This window comes from Manis javanica, chromosome 7 (genome assembly GCF_040802235.1).
Source record: "Manis javanica isolate MJ-LG chromosome 7, MJ_LKY, whole genome shotgun sequence".
NCBI classification, from domain to species: domain Eukaryota; kingdom Metazoa; phylum Chordata; class Mammalia; order Pholidota; family Manidae; genus Manis; species Manis javanica.
In genome coordinates this window covers 18,462,428-18,482,413 of record NC_133162.1, presented here as the reverse complement: position 1 = coordinate 18,482,413, position 19,986 = coordinate 18,462,428, and the positions used below count along the sequence as shown (strand labels likewise).

General features: G+C 47.3%; 1 protein-coding gene across 10 annotated transcripts in view; it reads left to right on the top strand.

The window, feature by feature from the left end:
* Positions 1 to 19,986, top strand: part of RBM20 (RNA binding motif protein 20) — a 176,277-nt gene that overhangs the window by 141,276 nt on the left and 15,015 nt on the right. For 9 of the 10 annotated variants that reach the window (XM_073240437.1, XM_073240436.1, XM_073240435.1 and 6 more), the window contains exons 7-12: positions 2,386 to 2,517; positions 8,014 to 8,093; positions 9,674 to 10,340; positions 16,244 to 16,348; positions 17,441 to 18,092; positions 19,605 to 19,739. In XM_073240437.1, coding sequence (XP_073096538.1) covers positions 2,386 to 2,517; positions 8,014 to 8,093; positions 9,674 to 10,340; positions 16,244 to 16,348; positions 17,441 to 18,092; positions 19,605 to 19,739 — 1,771 coding nt within the window. The remainder of the gene's footprint in view (positions 1 to 2,385; positions 2,518 to 8,013; positions 8,094 to 9,673; positions 10,341 to 16,243; positions 16,349 to 17,440; positions 18,093 to 19,604; positions 19,740 to 19,986) is intronic. The other variant, XM_073240439.1, reaches the window with a different exon arrangement.

The window sequence follows — 19,986 nt, the reverse complement described above, 5'->3', positions numbered from 1 at the left end:
TCTCCCTCCCTTCCCACCCATCCTCTCCCACCCCTCCCCTTTGGTAACCACTAGTCCCTTCTTGGAGTCTGTGAGTCTGCTCCTGTTTTGTTCCTTCAGTTTTGCTTTGTTCTTATACTCCACAAATGAGGGAAATCATTTGGTACTCATCTTTCTCTGCCTGACTTATTTCACTGAGCATAATACCCTCTAGCTCCATCTATGTTGTTGCAAATGGTAGGATTTGTTTCTTTCTTATGGCTGAATAATATTCCATTGTGTATATGTACAACATCTTTTTTTTTTTTTGAGAGGGCATCTCTCATATTTATTGATCAAATGGTTGTTAACAACAATAAAATTCTGTATAGGGGGGTCAATGCTCAATGCACAATCATTAATCCATCTCAAGCCTAATTCTTGTCAGTCTCCAATATTCTGAAGCATAATGAACAAGTTCTTACATGGTGAACAGTACAAGGGCATTCATCACAGAAACTTTCGGTTTTGATCACGCATTATGAATTACAAACAATCAGGTCAAGTATGAATATTCATTTGATTTTTATACTTGATTTATATGTGGATCCCACATTTCTCCCTTTATTATTATTATTATTTTTTTATTTCCATATCTTGGCTATTGTAAATAGTGTTGCGATAAACATAGGGGTGCATATGTCTTTTTTAATCAGAGATCTTGTTTTCTTAGGGTAAATTCCTAGAAGTGGAATTCCTGGGTCAAATGGAATTTCTATTTTTAGTTTTTTGAGGAACCTCCATATTGCTTTCCACAATGGTTGAACTAATTTACATTCCCACCAACAATGTGGGAGGGTTCCCCTTTCTCCCCATCCTTGCCAGCATTCAAAGGGGGAATTTATACAGAGAGTCAGCAATAAGAATATTTTGTCTCCTATTTTGAATTAATATTTTTGTTTTCTGAATCAGAAGAACAGAGACATAGGAGAAATTTTTTCTGTAATTAAGGCATGAACTTTGGAGACTCAAAGCACATGAGATCCTCTGTGGTCTTCCTCTGTCAACTGGGCTTAGACTACTCAGTGTCTTTGCTCCTACTTCTCAGAATTCTATTTTGGGTAAATGTCCAAAAGTCAACTTGCAACATGACTGCAGTAAGATGCACTGAATCAACATTACTCTCATTTGACAGTTGAGAGCTAAAGGTGCTAAAATGTTTGCATCAAGAAAAAGGCACCTTAAAACGCTGGATGGCAAATTTGAAATAAAACTCTAAAGCTTCTTCTTAGTCTCTATGCTTCTGCCATAGACCATGTCAGCAGGGAGAAAAGCATAGCTGAAGTTCAAAAATGAATGTGAGGGAAGTGGTTCAGGGACATGGAGTAGGGGGGCTCAGTGAGGGCTCCTTGTCACAGAGCCCTTTTCCTTGTCCACACTGGGGGACTAGATCAGTACATCACCAGTACAGTACAATTATAACAGCTATGAAATTATAACAGCTATGAATCTGCCACAGCAGGTATGGGGGTAAACTGACAGGACAGTCAAAATGTCTATTTAGAAACACTCTGTGGGCATTGATTGGAGGCAAAAGCCCATTTCTTTTGTGTTTTATCAGACAGTTAAATAAAGAGGACAAATGCTGTGGAGGCATAACAGGGGTTTCCTTTCTCTTTGAGTCACAGAAGCATGGTCTTTCTTCCCAGGGAGGCCCTGAGCTGTCAGCATTTTTCTTTTTCTGTAAAGAACCGGAGAGCTCAGACACCCAGGGTTTGTGTCGAGTCTCCTGCCATCACCAGCACCAAATGGCAAGTTGTTTTGCAGGGATCAGCCCAAGTTCACTTGTGCAACAGACTCCCTGTCCCTCCCTTTCCCCACCCCACCTCAGGGGACTGTGAGTTAATGGACCCTCCCATCCCAGAGGGGCTCCTGTGCCATGACATAGCCCAAGATGCACATACATAATTTTTAAGAACAATGTTTGGTAACTGTGGGGATCAGGAGAGGAGCCATCTTATAATGAGCTGTTTTGGTGAAGTTAATAAATAGGTCTCTTTGAACAGACAGGATCAAAGAGAGCCCTTCCTTGTACTGATTTTTTTTCTTTTTATTGAGGTATAAAATACATCCTCTAAAGTGCACTAACCTTAAGTGTACAACTCCATTAATTTTTTTACATGTGTACACCCATGTAATTACCATGTAGGTCAAGATAGAGAACATTTCCAGAACCTCAGGTTTCCTAATGCCCCTTCCAGTCAGTACCCCACCCCTACCCAAGCGGGACATTCACCTCTAACTTCTATCACCATCGCTTTGTTTTGCCTGTTCTTGAACTTCACATACATGGACTCATACCTTGTCCTGAAATTTGTTTAATACCATTCAAGTCAAGTCCAATGTATACCCTTCCTTTCTTCCTAGGCCTTTTTAGAGATGGCTTACACTGAAGCTGCCCAGGCCATGGTTCAGTATTACCAGGAAAAATCTGCTGTGATCAATGGTGAGAAGTTGCTCATCCGGATGTCCAAGAGATACAAGGAATTGCAGCTGAAGGTAAAGCATTCTCTCATGCATGCAGTCAATAGGCATCAGCTGAGGGCTTCATCTTTCTCAGGCTCTTGCCTAAGTGCTGGCAGGAAGGAGGGGGCAGGAAAAGATCCAAAAATTACCCACTGCCTTTGAGGATATCACATGGGAAGGCAAACCATTATAACAAGAAAAGTGCTCTTGGGGTAAATACACAGGGATGCTCGAGACAGGACGACTGAAGCCCAAGGAGGATTTTATAGGGAAGGCCTTGGAGGATGAAGGAAGGAGGGAAAGGCGATTGCTTTTCAGAGGTGGGGCTTCCAGGCACAAACCCCTGAGTATAATGTCCTTCCCCACTCAGTAACTTTTCCTTCCTCTGTCACCTCCCTTGATCTCTTATTCTCTGCTCCATCATTTATAATTATGTCTTTAACACCACAGAAATCCTTCTAAGCAGCACATGACTGAGTTGGCCACTATCAGAACTCAGGGCTGAATTCAGATACTTCCAAACAGGGCTTTTTTTTGGATTATTTATTTTAGCTTGTTCTACATTCCTCTTTTCTTTATTTCTTTTTTTGGCGGGGGTCAAGTTTAACATATATTAAGTGACTAATTATGTATTGTACAGTTCAAAAAGTAATAATCCCATAAAACCACCACCAAAGTCAAGAATTAGGATCCAGAAGCCGGATAGGACTCCAGCTGCACCCAGAAGCCTCCCTGAGTTGCCTCCTTCAGCTCAAACCCTCCCCCTCTACTCTCTTGACTTTGAGGATAATCATTTTCTTGCTTTTCCTTATAGTTCTACTGCCCATATATCCCTCCCTGAGCATTCTAGTTTAGTTTTATCTGGTTTTGAACTTTATGTGGATGGAGTCATACTGTCTGTCATCTTCCATGTCTTGCTTCTTCCATTCCACAATATACCACCAGTGTTGGGTGTGTCTATTTTCATTGTTATGTAAATTCCCATTGTATCACTATAAATATATCTGTTGATGAATATTTGGGTTGTTCCCAGTTTTAGGGTGTTAGGACAATGCTACCATGAACAATCTCAAACATGTTATCCTGTTTCACACACATGTATGAAAGCACATAACCAGGGAAAATGCATAGCTAGGAGTGAAATTGCTGCATCACGAGACATGCTTACCCTCAGCTTTATCAGATACTAGCAAGCTCTTTTCAAAATAGTTGTCCCAACTGAGAGTTTTCAATAGTGCACATTCTTGCTGACATTTTATCTTGTCTGACTTTTTAATTTTTGCCTACTTGGGGAGAGAATAGTGGTTTATCATGTTTTTTTTTTCCTGATTACTAATTGAGGTTGAACACTTTTTTGTGTGTACTAGCCATTCCATTTGGACCTTCTCTAGTGGGAAGTTTCTTTCCAAGTCGTTTACCCATGCTTTTCTTTTAGAGTATGTCTTCTTAATGGTTTGCAGGACTTCACTTAACTGGAGCACCTAAGTCCATTTTGGATTTATTGTAATTAATGCTGTATTTGTGTTTAAATGTACCTTCTTATTTTGTGCTTTCTACTGTCCCATTTAAAATAAGGATTTTTCAGTTCACTTCAGCTTATTCCACATTTAACTAGGATCCATTTTGTTCAAGACCCACAGCCCTTAATCTGCCCTCAAGCATGAAGTCAGAAGACAAAGGCTCAGTGGTTGTTATTGGCTGGGACTAGTATTCTGACAAGTCTACATATGTAGATCAGTAACATGTCAGCCAGTTGCCAAAGTCCTGATTCTGCTTTCCTTGCATTATTGCTTCTGAATTTCCTTTGCCAACAGTTCTGGCAAAACCTGGCATTTTTTTTTTTTCCTGACTAATGAAAGCACCATGCTTTTTCCAGACAAGTGGAAGATCCCACCCTATTCTGCACCCGGCCAAAGTTCCTGTTCCCGTGGGGGCTAGAATTGAATCATGCACTGAATTCCCAGGGGAGCTTTGGTCTCTGAATGAGGTGTTGTGTAAGGTTCTAATTAGTATTAACAGCTGTACTCGGCTTCTTAAGTTAAGGTACTGGGACACTGTAGTACCTTAACCAAAGGAGATAGTTTGTGTTGGTGCAAAAACCACTGGTTAAAGAGATCAGAAGGTCAGGGTTTATATTCAGCAGATGTTCAGCGAATGCCCACTGTGAGCAGGACCTGGGCCAGGCACCACAGATGTGAGAGCAGCAAGCTTGTGGAGGAGCTCACAGTTTGCTGGGAGAAAAACAGGTAAACATAGAACCCTCAACAGCCACATAGCCTTTTTGAGATTGGGAAGTGGCAGTACCAACCTAGGCTCTACATCTTCTTGCTTTGGTGAGCGTGGACGAGTTGCTTCACCTTCGTGAACCTTAGTTTCCAGATCAGGAAAGGATACATTGAGTTCTTTGGTTTCATGCATATTTTTTCCCTGTATCATGTCTTTATGTCTCATCATCACTGTCCCCTGAGAGGCATGTAGGGTGGATAATTACAGTAGTTCTAACAGTACAACAATAATGACAAGAATACACACCTGTCATTGAGTCCTGGTACTCTGGGTCAAGTCATGTGCCAAGCATTTTGCATTCATTATCTGCTGCAATCCTGACACCAGTCATGCCAGACAGATGTTATTATCTCAGTTTTATACTTGAGGAAACTGAGGCTCATAAAAGTTCAGTGACATACCCACAATCATAGTTACTGGAAGAGCCATGATTAAAACCTAGGACTGTTTTGATTTTGTACTATATCCTCATCTCATATTGTGTTATTACGATCTCCATTGTCCACATAAAAATCAGGGAGTAATCAGATAATTGGCTTCCAGTCACCCAGCCATTAAGCAGCAGAGATAGTATTCTAACAGAGCTTCTTAGACTATAATTGCATTATTTGCACATCTTGTTAAAATTTCTGATTCACTGGGTCTGGTGCAAGGCTGTGGATCCCCCCCTTTCTAACAAGCTCCCAGGAGATGGCTGATGCTACTGGTCCTCAGAGCACACTTTAAAAGCAAGGGTCCAGAACACATTGTTTTCTGGCCTCTAGTTAGGATTTTCTACTCTCTCAACTGTCACACTACCTCCATGTGAAAGCATCTCAAAGCATGTTTCAACTATATAGTAAGGCATGCATTATAATTGACATGAACATTAACATGAATCAGCTAGAACTTTCTCTGCAGGTAATAGAAAACTTGTTTCAATTAAGCATATTGACTGAAGTAAAATAAAAAAGAATTTATTGGCTCACAGAAATGCAAAGTCCAGGAGTAGTCCTGACTGCAGGATGGCTGGATTCAGAGCCCAAAGGATATCATTAGAACTTGACTTGTCTCCACTCTGCTTCTGTTTGCTTGGCGTTAGTTTTGGGGTCTCCTTGGGGTGGCCCCTGGCAGCCTCGGGCCCTCTCCTCTAGGTGGCGTAATGGCTTCATAGACTTCAGCAGCACTGGTTTCTTAGCCTCTTTTTTTCAAGAAGAGAGAGCCAGAGTTTTCCCTAAGTATCTTCCTCAGAAGTTGCTGAGAGTCACTCTGACTGGGCTAGCTTAGGACTCGTGTCCTTCCCTGTAGCAATCTCTGTGGCCAGGGAGAGGCTCTGCTGTGATTGGCCAGGCCACGTCACTTGCGTCCAGGGAGCCAGGGTGGAGTAGAGAGAATGGCTGCTGGGGAGGTGGGCAAAGAAACCCTATATGTCTAAGTGTCTCTGGGCCAGAAGAACCACCACATGGGGCCCCATCAGGGCCTGAGAGGTGAGGGGAAATTTTGGTTGGTTTATCTCCTCCAAATTTACCTTTTGCTAACCAGGCAAAGTGCAGGGAAATTAAGAAATTTTGAAGTATTTCTCATCTCTTCTCTGGAATATTTCCTCATGCTGGTAATCTTGTCTCCCTGTATACCCTTTGTGGCAGAGGTTCTATTCTTCAGGGCATTTAGGACAGAATCTTTTACATAATAGGTGTCCAACAAATATGTGAAATGAATGAGAAAGAGAAATTCTGAAGGAATAATGAAATGTGAGTATTTTTCTTCCTGCAGATCTGGACAAGAAGATTGAACTATTTTCTGGGTTGTTCTATAGAGACTCCTCCAGAATCATAGCATCTTACATGAAAAAGGAAACTTGGAATAATTTAAACCCATGTCTCCTAGTCACCATGTCAGAGAATTGTCAGCAGAGTGTTCGGGACCTCTTGCCCAGGGATTCCCCTTCAGTATATTCAGGGTGGGATTGAGGCTCCCAGGCAATTTTGGGACAGGGGGCCCGTTTCAGAGCCATTGGTCCTGCCGGCCTCCTAGCCACAGAGAGGGTCTCTGGTGCCCGGAAGCACTCTTGTGAATGATCCATGATCCTCTTGGGAAGATTAAATCAACAAATGATGATTGAGGGTCTTTTCCATGTAAGACATGGTGCCGAAAGTGATGATGACTATGGGACATGATCCTCATTTGGGGAGAGTTTCCTATCTAACTGGGGAAACAAGCTATTCTTGTACAAAATTATACAAGATTTGAGCATAAGTGTGTAAGTACGGGAGTTCCTAGAAGTTCAGTGGCAAAAGGCAGTGTGGCTTGGTTGTAAAGAAGGGGAAGATTACTGAGTTGGGCCTTAAAGGTTGAGTTGAATTAGCTGAACAGAGGGGGAGCTTCCCTGCAGAAGGACCCAGGTGAGAAGAGATGCAGAGCCTGGAAAGCACAGAAATGTCAAAACCAATGGGGGCTGCTGTGACAGACGCTCATCAGGCTCTGATGAGTTCAGGGCTCTCTGGAAGGTTTCAGCATCTTCCCAGACTCTTGAGGCACGTGAAACCCGTTGCTGAAGGGTCAGAGGGCATGAAACTGAGCGCCCCATGGCTTTTACTGGTGTAGCCTGCTATGCCCCGAGGCTCCTGGTGGATGCCAGATGGGCCTCATTATCTCACCTTTTAGGTTGATTAAAGTGAGTCTCCCACAGACAAGCCCTGGCCCCAGGTGACCCGTTGGGGCAGAGCTGGGGCTCTTCTTCTTGGTTGAGATCCTCAAATCGTGGCACCTCCTTCTGAGTACTTCCCGGGGACTGCATGGGGCTTGAGCTCTCAACCTTGACTTAATGCAGCGGGCTGTGTTCGCCGTGGGCACTGTGGATAGCCCCCTGTGGGTTTGTTGAACTGCATCAGCGTCATCACACAATGAATGAGAAGATACGGTGTCTGGGATTTGCTTCAAAATATTCTATGAGGTGGGGAAACAAGGGAGATGAAATAAGATTGGTCAGAATTGTTGATGGTGGAAATGGGTTCATGGGGGGTTCAATATACCATTCTCTCTGCTTTTGTATGGTTGAAACGTTCTACAATAAAGAGGTACCCAAACTATCTGGACCACTGAGCCCTACTACCGTTTAGCATTAGGTTCACATTTCTCATCCCCTGAAAAGGCACTTTTTCCCCTATGGTGGACTGGGCCATGAACACAACTCCTGGCTGGTTCCACTTGGCCTGTTTGCAAGGCCCTCTCTGGTCTGATGGTGATCTCTCCAACTTTGCCTAGAAACCTGGGAAAACCGTGGCTGCCATCCTCCAGGACATCCATTCTCAGAGGGAGAGGGACATGTTCCGGGAAGCGGACAGGTGAGGCCCAGGGCAAATTCTGGACAGTTGGGACATTCTCCTATTTCTCATTCTTAGGGGTGTTTGAGTCACACTGTGCCCAGCCCTGTCTATCAGCCTTTCTTTTCCCTACCTTTCCATATGCCTAGTGGAAGACACCAGACTATTAAATAAATGAATAAATAGTCCTGAAGTGCTGCTCAGGTTAAACCTCAGAAAATCCAAGATGCTGGGCTCCCTCTCATCTGCTCTTCCTCTGCTGGAAATAATAGAGTAGAGGAGCTCTGTTGATATGGTCCTTTGGGGCAAGTATACACTCTGCTACAACAGCCTGTGAGGGAGTGGTGTGTGTGTGTGTGTGTGTTCTATTCAGAGCCAGCTCTTCATTTTCCATGAGCTGAATATAAATTTGGAGGAAGAGGACTGCAGATGGCTCCTACAAGAGTATTTACCTGACAGTCACTTACTCTGACCATTGATTGCCTTCAGTTTTCAACTCATTTCTTCCAACTGAAATTGTGACTGTGCCAAGATGGGCTACAAATTTACCACTGTCACTGCCCTTCAAAGACAATCCCTGTGGAGAGCAAAGATGGAAAACAGCAGGAACGGGCACCTACCCTTCACATTCCGTGGCTCTTACCCCGCGCTGCCACAGATGGCACTCTGACCCCATTGTAGAGGGCTGAGCCCAGACTGTTGGCCCAGTGATGGTCAAGGCAGCCTGGTTCTTGTGAGCCCTGGCGTCCCCTCAGTGAGGGGTGCATGATTTTCCTTCCAGAATATCAGGTATATGATTCAGCTGATTTCCTTAATAACCAGGCAACCTTCAGAGTGTATGTATGTATGTATCTGTGGCAGACATAGTGTGTGTGTAGGGGCAGGGGCACTAGGAGGTTTTGCTGTGAATTGTAGGCAGATTGGGGTCCTTTTCGGGGTTTCAGTTTCCTTATCTGAAACACGAGCTCTAGGGTCTCTTCATCCCTAAAATGCCTTCCCCATTCTTTGGTTTTGGAACCTCTGAGCCTACCCTACCCATCTCACTCTCCAGGAATGAGCATCCTTCCACCATGCCCAGGATCTGAACAAATTGAATGAGAAATAAGAAAAATGGAGGCCAGGAGACTGACTTTATTCTTATAGAAGCCAAGTGGAGGAGTGGCTTCAGTCTTGTGCCCTCGAGGCTGGCAGATTGAGCCCTGGGGTTAGGCAGCCTTGCCCACCGGGCTGGACCAGGGAAGCCTCCCCCGCACCCCCCCCACACCAGGACAGGAGTCATCTGCTCCCTCAGCCTAGCTTACTCCCAAGAGGAAAAGAGACAGGGTTGGCCAAACCAGTACAGTTATTTATCCTAGTTCCCAGGAGCAGAATGAGTCAAGGGCGGAGAGTGGTCGCACTGTGCGTCGGGAAAGGCCCCCCTCCTGGGGCCCGGAGTTGGGGGGAGCTCTGTCCTGCCCACCGCTGTGAGGTCTGCAGAGCTGTGGTGCATAGTGTACATTCCAACGGGGTTACGGGGCAGGGTGCCTCTGTGAGGGGCCGGGCATGTCTGTGTGGGGGCTGGGGGTGCCGATCCTGAAACCCGTTCCTTGGCTCCCTCACAGATACGGCCCGGAAAGGCCGCGGTCCCGCAGTCCGGTGAGCCGGTCCCTGTCCCCGAGGTCCCACACCCCAAGCTTCACCTCCTGCAGCTCCTCGCACAGCCCTCCGGGGCCCTCCTGGGCCGACTGGGGCAACAGCCGCGACTCGTGGGAGCACTCTCCCTACGCCAGGAGGGAGGACGAGCGGGACCCAGGCCCCTGGAGGGAGAACGGGGAGGACAAGAGGGACAGGACAGACACGTGGGTGCACGACCGCAAACACTACCCCCGGCAACTGGACAAAGCCGAGTTAGACGAGCGGCTGGAGGGAGGGAGGGGCCACCGAGAAAAGCACCCGAGGTCTGGGTCCCCCAACCAACTCCCCTCTGTGGGCTACAAAAGCCGAGAGGACAGCTACCACCGGAAGGAGCCCAAAGGCAAATCGGACAAGCATCCAAAGCAGCAGCAGGACGGCCCTGGGAAGTCCAGGAGGAAAGATGAGGCCAGGCTGCGGGAAAGCAGACACCCCCACCCCGACGACCCAGGCAGGGAGGATGGGCCGGAGCCGAAGGTCATGAGGGCCCCTGAGAGCTCAAAGGCCAAGCAGAGTGAGAAAAACAGAACCCAGAGACCTGACAGAGACCAAGAAGGTGCTGATGACAGAAAAGACAGCAGAACGACAGAGAATGAGGTAAGGAAGCGGCATCCTCCCCACATGAGGAAGGGCAGGTCCCAGAGGAGGATAATGTTGACATAATGAGCGTGAATATTTATCGGAGGAGTGAAACACTTACTGAATGTTTACTCTGTGTGGGGCACTGTGCTAAGCACTTTACCTCAGTTGGTCATTTAATCCTCCCAGCAACCCAATGAAGTAATCATAGTAGGAAGACCGTTTTTGCTACAGGTAGGAAGCTGAGGCACAGAGAGCTTAAGTTAGTTGCCCAGGGACACACAGTCAGGAAATAGCAGAGCCAGAGTTACACCGAGCTGAACTGGCTCTGAATCCCACAGCACCCTGCTGCCTTTAGTAGAAGTCAGGCAGGCACATGACACAAAAGCCCTCTGTGGTCCTGTTTGTCCAGGGCGCAGTGGCCCTGAGGTGTTTGCACCCACAGACTCTGCCAAGTGAGATTAGATCTTTGGTTGGTTCTGCCAAAAGCATCTACCAATCCTGGGGCTTCGATGAGAGGCTTAAAGGAGAAGAAGCCGCCACCCACTGAATTATGCTGGGTGCTCAGGGCTTGGTTGCTTCTCTAGACACGTTGACAGTGTTTTACTTCCACTGTAATAAAATGCTTGGCAGTTGACAGGCACCTTTCATCCAAGCGTCTCAAAGGGCTTATAGCCTGCTGCATGACATCAGTTCATGCGGTGGGTCATAAGGACTCTGGGTACAAGATGTATATTTGGACTTGGCTTACACATCCTTCATGCCAGAATGGCCTACATTTAAGTAGGAGTGGGATGGCAGAGGTTGGGGGTTCTACATAAAGAACCCAACTTTAAAAACTCCTATGTGGCCGTCTTCTAGTCTGACCCAGGAGTTGGTGACAATGAAATGACCAAGTCCAGATAAGGAGCCTAATTGTCAACTCCATGAACACCAACAAGTCACACTGGTCACTCTGCATTCACTCCCTGCATGTACTGGTAGAGTTCTGCTTTGCCAGCTAGTATGCTAGGCGCAGGGGGTCTAAAGGTGAGTAGGAGCTAGTTCATGTTATGGTGGAGACCAAGGTCTAATGTGGAAGTGGACCTACAGAAGTGAGTTGCACCCACTAGGGCCCCTGCTGGAATAGAGCCGAGGATGAGCTGTTCTGAGGCCGTTAACTCTGTATGGGGAGAGCTTGGCTGCATAGAGGAGGTGACATCTGAGCTGGGCATTAAGAGCAATTTGGGAAACAGCAAGGGCAAAGGTGAGAAAGGAAGATGGTTTTGAAGACCCTGGAGATACTCAGTGTGGCCGCATCTTCATGGCATGTTACAGGATAATGTTTTTAAAAATAAAATCATGGCACTTGTGCAAACATAAAACGAATACATGAAACAACGATGTTATTTAACTCATTAACTAATCAGGGAATCAGTAAGATGTACAAGCCTGTTTAAAGGAGAGTCCGAAGAGCAGGCAACCTATAGAGGCAGTCAGGAATGCTGGAATGAATTTGCTAATAGATGTAAAACTGGCCTTCTCAACAGGGAACTGAGAATTAGTTGTAACTCCACCAGATAAAATTCCTTCACATCTCTGCGGAATTATTTGCACTGCTATTAGTTTTCTACAATTCAGAGTTGTAAAATAGCTCAGTTCAAGATAATAAAAGGTGCAGACTCATAGCATCTGACACCCTGGAGGATGTGCTAGGCAACTGCCACGCATTCCGTCAAAAGGACATCCAGTAGTTGTTTTGCCCATCTCAAAGTGTGCCACAATTTATCCTGACTGGCATAGGGGGATGCTCAGGAGGTAAGGTTAAGGAAGTGCGTGGGGTGGGTAATGAAAGACCTCGTGTGACTTGCTGAGGACTTGAACTGCATGACCAGGACCCATGCTCCAGAGGATGTGTTCAAGAAGAGTATGCTTGGAGGTGTCCAAGGGTCAGTGATGGGTCAGCACCTTGAGAAGAGGCACAGAATGGCAGAGAGCAAGAACTGGCAAGGGCTCAAGGCAGGCTGGAGTTCATACACATACCACCAGCCAGGAGCCCTCTGTTCCCATGGCACAGGGGTGGAGCTGCCCCTTGGCACTGGCTGCCCACACTTGTGAGACTCTTCTTCGGTGACTTTGTTTTTCCTATTGTTTTACCTGCCCTGCTTTCTTCAGTTTGCACAGCATTCCCTGCTGGAGGAAATGCACACGATGGGTCATCTCAAGAGCCTCATTGAAAAAAAACGATTCTCAGGAAGCCTCATGGGTTTCCCCCGATCCCCTAGTGGGCTCTGCTTCTGATAGCCCCTGGAGTGGGGTCAGCAGGACTTGTTGTGTCTCCATCTGAGGATTTGGAGCCAGGCAGCCTCACTCCACTTCGTGATTCCACCAAACAACAGAACAAAGTTTTCCTCCCTTTATCACAAATTCTGTATCACAATCAGGCTGTGACTGAACTTGGGAAATGAAGGCAGCTGGGCTGAGGACAGCGTCCTGGCCTGTTTCTAGTATACCAGACACCTCCTATCACAGGGCCTTTGCACTTGTTCCCCTGCTTAGGAGCCCCTCCTTGGGAAGTCCGCATGGCCCCCTCCTCACTTCCTTTGTGTTTACCCACTGTCACTGCTCCACAAATTTATTCCTGGCCACTGTATAAAATCACAGTGTCCCACCCCCTTCTTTTCCTTCCCTGCTTCATTTTCTTGTTAGCACCATCTGCTTCTAACCTACCCCCGAACTTCTTTATTTACTTTATTTAGTGTCTAAACCCCCTGCCTCCCAGTGTAACCTCCACAAGGGCAGAATTTTTGTCTGCTGCTCACTGCAATGTTCCCAGCCCCTAGATTAGGGTTTGGCAGAGAGTGGGTATTCATTAAATATTTGTTGAAGGAAAGAATGACTGAGCCCAGACTCTGGAAACATAGGCCTGGCTTCTGAGAGCTGGGTCACACCCTGTTTTCTCTGCCTCAGTTTTCTTGTTTGTGAAATGGATGTGATCACAAGGCCGTGGTAGGACTTTAACAAGCTCATGCTCAGTAGTAACCCTCAGCACTCTGGAGAAGGTGCCTGTGCTGGAGAAGCCAGTGTGCATGCTGCTCAGTGTTAGTGAGGGCCACGTCTGTACAGGAGACCCAGCGCTGACCACGAGACCACAGGAAGAAGGAAAGAAAAGAAAGCAAGAGAGCAAGTCACTGAACAGGGAGGACATGGAAAACAGCACCGTCCGCCTTCCTGGAAGGGGTATCAAAGTTACAGACCTAGATGTCTAGAGAAGGGAAGCCAGGCAGACGACACAGACCAGACAGTGTGAGTGAAGAGACCATGTCAGACTGTAGAGGAGATATCTGTTTCTTGGTGGCATCCAGCCACTGCTCAACTCCATTCTACAGCTGCCAACTCAGGAACACATGTCCTGTGCTGTCAGCTGTCCTGTTTCTTAGAGCAAGACCAAAGTCCAGATATCTGTAATGACGTTTTTGAAACTATATAGACCAAAATGTGCCTGTGGGCCTGATGGAGCCCAGGGGTCCCCAGAATGCAGCCCCAGTATAAACAATCCATAGGAGGCAGAAATAGAAAAACCACTTATGCTCAGATCAGAGCCCAGATGGCAACCCAACATGCCAGGTGGCAGATAAGAATTTATTCACTCCACGCCCTCCCCCTAAGCTCTATTCTCTATTGACTAATATATCCATGGAGCCCCGAGCACTGGGGCTACAGCTGTGAGTGAAAGCTTAAACGACTCCTGATCTCACAGAACTCATGGTCTGATGGAAAGACATACTAATCAACTAATTCCCCAGATGAGTAGAAGAGTGTGAGTGTTAAGTGCTAAGGAGATGGAAGTATACGGCTGTTGGTGCCTGTAATGAATCAGAGGCTTCCCTGGGTTAGGATGGAACTGTTGAGATTTGAAGGAATAGAAGCTATTTGCTGAGTGAAAAAGAAAGAGGGCAGAGGGAACACCATGTGCAAAGGCTCTGGGGCTAGAGGCCAGTGTTGCCGAAACAGAGAAAGCCTGGGTTAGAGTGATGGGAGGTGACACTGATTTGTCAACAGGGCCACATCATGCTGCAGGGCCTTATAAGCAGGTTAAGGATTTTTGTCTTCGTTCTAAGTGCAAGGCGAGGCAAATAAAATGTTTAAGCAAAAAGGTACAGTGAGGATATGACAGTTTTTACATTTCGGTGATCATTCTTGATTGCCTAGGGGAGCACAGACTTGGGAGGAGGCCACAGGGCAGAAGAGAGACCAGTTAGGAGGTGGGTCCACAGTAGCTCCAGCCCTGTGGTGGCAGAGCCCTGCTTGTAATAGTTGGGACATAATATCTTGGTCCGTGAGCTCGGGTGGGCGGCTGGGTGCATTGGCTGCATTTGTCTCTTCCTTTTCAGCAGCTGCTGTAACCTGGAAGTGATTCCAGGGTGGAGGGAGCACTGGAAGGCACTGCTCTCGTCCTTTCCCCAGCGGGGTGGGAGAGCAGGGGTTGGCCTGCAGGGGGCTTCTGGCCAGGCCGGGGTGTCCCTGCCTCTTCCAACTTGAACTGGAGGGGGTCTCTTCACTGTGTTGACCTAGGAGTATGGCCGCAGGAACTGCTTGGGAAGGATAAGGATTGTTTCCTCTGGTAAGGGAGGGCCAGGGATAATCTATTCAGGAAGATAAAAGTAAAGGAAAGCAGTCCCCTGTTGGTAGAAGCTATGGGTTCTGGCAGCTAAAAAGGCGTTTGGAGCAGCTTTGCACTCCGGTCAGGTCAGAAGACCAGAGCAGAACTTCCCGTGGAATCTTCCGTGTCAGACACTGAAAGAGTGAGGACTTGAGGATGTGAACTGTCTTTTCTTGTCTGGTAATAACTGGTTAAGCCAGTCAGCCCTGAGCTCTGCCCCAGCTGGCACCTTGTCAGCCCATGAGGGGTGTGTTGGTCATAAAAAACCAGAACTAGAGTCAGTCATTTACTTTGAACCAACCTCAACCAAAAATGTCAAGAAAATGCCCCTGAGGAAACCCGGGAATAGTCATTGATTTGGTGGCCAGAATTTAAGTCATGGGAGAATATCCTCCAAAAACTTCTAAAGCGGGTTGGCGACCTTCCTCTACAGTATGCCAGACAGTAAGCATTTTAGGCTCCGTGGGCTGAGAGGCAAAACTGAGGATATTAGGTAGGTCCTTAACCAACCATTTAAAAATGCAAGTCTTTAAAAATGTGAAAAGCATTGTTGGTGCACAGATTGTACGGAAAGAGGTAATGGCTTGCATTTGGCTTGAGGACAGAGCATAGGTTGCTGACAGAGCAAATGACAGGCTGGTCAGAGAGCCTACTGCTCCAACCAAAGAGTTATTTTCAGTCGTTCAGTTTCCCAGACATGAGCACTGTCACGAGAGACTTCCTTTGAGGGAGGGAACGGGAGGAGAGTGAAGGGAAGGAATTGCCAGTTTGGACTGAGAGGGCAAATGAGGGGTCAGAGGGGCACAGGTTGCGTGACAGCCACCTTCCTACCTGCCAAGCGGCGTGGACGGAACTTTTTTTGGCCAAGGCAGGAGATGTGTCACCACCATGGTCGTTAACACTGGGTCAGTTCACCCTCAGCCCCGTTACTCACCCTCATCAGCTACAGGTTTTACAGCTGCAAAAAGCACCCAGTCTGCCAGGGATTTATGCCTTCTCAAAGACATTCAGATCAGCTGTTAAGACATTTCTGTGCCTCCATTTTTTGTGTGACTTTGAGCAAGTTACTTAACCTCTCTGAACTTCAGTTTCCTCATCTGTAAAATGAAGACGATAACAACACCTGCCTCCGGGATTTGGGGAGGGAAAAGGAAATGGCACATGTGGAACACCCCTGGTCCTTGGGCCGTGCTCAGTGCTACGCTGTCTCTCCTGGTGCTCCCTCTTTGTTGTGCCACTGCTCGTGCTGATTTGGTTTGTTCTGCTCTCCTTTGCTAAGGCTGGAAAAGAGGAACAGGGGGGCCTGGAAGAAAGTCCCCCATTAACCCTCAGGCAGGAGAAAGAAACAGAGTCCTTGGATGCGGAAAACACAAGGACAAAGAAGGTAAAGTTTGTCCCACTTGCTGGCGGTGTGACCACATGTGTGTGACTGCCTTTGGGCACCAAGTCACAGAGGTCCCTGGCCTGGCCGTAATGCCCTGCTCTCTGCCTGGGCTGTGTCTGAGGGCCCACCAGTGGTTCCAAGAATGAAGTGACCACTTTTTGAAAAAATGACTTTGCTTGGGATCTTTGCACAGTATTTATTGAGGAGGTCTTTATCACATGCCTGGGCCCTGTCTCAGCCTCCAGCAACTTGGCTGTGCTCATAGGAGAAAACATGCTTCCCCAAAAGACTCAGGCTTTAGACCCAGGATCCCAAAATAGGCAGGTCCCTAGGGAGGATTTGGGTAGTGTTAGTGGGGAGGTTGGATATTCAAACTGGGGCCCTGACCTCAGCAGGCCCAGACCCTAGAATTAACAAAACATCTACTGTGCTTGTAAAGATTATTTGACTTAACTAAAATGAAAAAGCCAGTCATACTGCTGGAGCCGACACAGCAAAAAGAAATGTTTTTGGAACATGGCCAGCTTTTTGCCTTTCCGGTCAGGGAGAGATGGGCTTTGCTGGCATGGAAGCTGGTCTCCTAAATCTGGCTGCTGGGTCCATGGGCTGCTGGAGATGGCAGGGGAAGGTTTCAGAAGGGGTGAGGTATGAGCCATGGCTATGGAAGTTGCACCCTTGCTGAGAAAATGCTTGGGGGAATTTTGCTGCAGTTACATTTAACCTTACATGCAAGGAAATAACTCAGGCAAATTGAATTATAACTTAATCATTCAAGCAGTCAAAAACTATTCATTGAGTAACTATTATCTACCAGGGTTTGAAATTCTTTGTGACACTGCAACCATGGTAGATTAATCATTAAGGGCTTATTCCAAATCCTGCGCTCTGAGCGTCCTCCTGGGAATGAATCAGTGATGTGGGACTTGAATGATTTACAGCTCTCAATTACCCAGTAAATGTTCCCAGGAACAAGTAAGAAGTTTCAGGATCTTTCTGGTTTGAGGGGTCCTGAGGTCAAGGTTTGTGCCCTCTGACTGAATACTGAGACCACTCCTAAGCCACTTTCTGACCTCCATTCTGCATTTTGTTCAGGAGCAAGATTGGGAGAGTGGAAGTGAGGCAGAGGGGGAGAGCTGGTACCCCACAAACATGGAGGAGCTGGTTACCGTGGACGAGGTGGGAGAGGAGGAGGATTTTATCATGGAACCCGACATCCCAGAGCTGGAAGAAATAGTGTCCGTTGACCAGAAGGACAAATTCTGTCCAGAAATCTGTCCCTGTGTGACAACCACCTTAGACCTGGACTTAGCCAAGGATTTCCCCAGGGAGGGAGTCAAGCCCGTAAGTACTAGGGCGACAGAAATCAGCCCTGGGTCACCCAAGGAACTGCCTTCTGCTCCCATGAGCTGTCTCAGTGACATGGACGTGGACATACCTGGCCTAAATCTGGATGCTGAGCAGAAGCCAGCTGAAAGCAAGACAGGCCTCTCACTGGAGGGGTCAGATTGCTACGAGCAGCAGGCAAAGGGAGCAGACAACTCAGATGTTCGTCTGGCCCCTGCACCCCAGCAAATGTCTTCTCCCAAGCCAGCAGAGGAGAGGGCCCGGCAGCGCAGCCCATTTCTTGATGACTGCAAGGTCAAGGGGACTCCCGAAGACGGGGCTTGTGAAGGCAGTCCCCTGGAGGGGAAAGTCAGCTCCCCCACTGAAACCCACCTCCAAAGCCAAGGAGTGTCAACCCAGGGTAACTACCTTCCTTTTTTTGCGCGGTGGGTTGATTGGACCACAGATCACCTAGAGAAGAGCATGGGCGGGTGCAGGCTGGACAGACCTGAGTAAGGTTTCAACCAGTGTTAAAGCTGATGCAGAAAGCAAGCTTCTAAATGCCTGGTTAAACTATTACAAGCTTTCAGGCAAATGGCGTAAAGGAAACCAGATAGAGGCCACATGTTTTCTGAGTAGCAAACTCAGATAGGACAGACTTATGTGAATGTATGGGAACCCAGATGGACTCTGACAACTAAAATAGCCAAAAGTTTTGAGTTATCAGCCAAAGGAGCTTCAGTTCCTCGGGATCAGCAAGCAGCCTCTCATGCCTGCAGGACAGAGGACCCCCCGGGCCATTATTTCTGTGGGGCCTGAGTGAGCAGCGGGATGTGGGGGGCTGTGAAAGGAGTAGGCAGAGGGAGGAACAAGGGGCTCCCTGTGGGGCCTGCTCCCCTTCTTACTACCACAGACCCACTCTTCTCCAGGATCTGACCTGTCCCTGGATCTCTTCCACCGCTATTGGAGGTGATGTTGTGTCTGTGCCCAGCACTGTGACATCATGACAGAGTTTAAAATAGACTAAGCCCTGTCTTCTCTGCCAAGTGGAAACTACGGGGTTCAGGGTGGTGGTAGCCCTCAATGTTCTGTCCGTGAAAACGACTAGCAATTCATTTCCCAGGAAGCCTTCTGCATTCCACAGGTTGAAGAATGGGGGACAAGAGCCAGGAGCTAAAACAATAGAGGAAAAGCTTAAAAATAAACATTCATTCAGCCCTCTGTGGCTGGCATAAGCTCGAAGGTGAGCCCGAGGCTTGGGCTTTCCTCCATGTCAAGCTGACCTGAGCCGTTTTTCACCTGAGAGGATCTGGGTCTCCATGGAAACTCTGCCTTGAGCTGCCTTCCTGTTGCTAGAGAAACACTCAGGCCTGGGCCATTTCTAGAGAAGGCAAGAATAAAGGAGGAGTCAAACGTCCACTTTGCCCTGATTGAACCCCTTTTATTTTGCAGTAGAGGTCTCAGCACGCACTGGTGGTAATGGCTTACTAGCTAACCCAGTGTTTGGAGTTCATATTTAATAACACTACTCCACAAGTTTGGGGTGACAATGGCTTTGTGCCATTTTCTGCTAGCCTCAGTGCTCCTGTGGACATCAGCACATTTCTTCCCCTACACTAATTCTGCAGGCAGAATGGAGTGCTTTCTGCATTGGGGGGGCATGGAGGTAAATTGTCCCAGACAAAGGTATCAGCAGCCCATCCCCCCAGACCCAAGGCAAAGATGTGCCAAGTTTTCATGTGTGTGGCATTCTTTTGGCAGTGAAAAAACTCTTTAATTATAGCACTCTGTTTCTAATTAGCAGTCCTCGCCCTAGCTTCATGTCATTAAGCAGTCCAAGGGCCCATTCCACACAGTGGAAGGCTAGAATTGTAGAGATTCTTAGAGGTGTTCTGTGTTTCATTAGTTCTTTGCCTTGTCTCATGTTTTGCAGAAAACTCCAAGTACACGGAAATGAAATCTCTGGACGTGAGGTCACCAGAATACACTGAAGTGGAGCTGAAACAGCCTCTTCCTTTGCCTTCCTGGGAGCCAGAGGATGTGTTCAGTGAACTGAGCATTCCTCTAGGTACGTGAAATGCACAGTCTCCCCTGAGAATTCAGCTCCAGGAAAGGATAGTTCCCTAGTGACATCTAATAGCTTCACAGGGCTTTTTGTCATTTTGTGGTCATTGTTTTTAATATCTGATACAATAACCTAGATTTGTAAGGTGCTACCTTAAAGTTTCTTGAAATTTCAGCCTCCCAGGATAGACCAGATTCCTTAGGGGGCTGGGCCTGAATAGCTCTGCCCTGGGAACCTGAGCAAAGAGAGG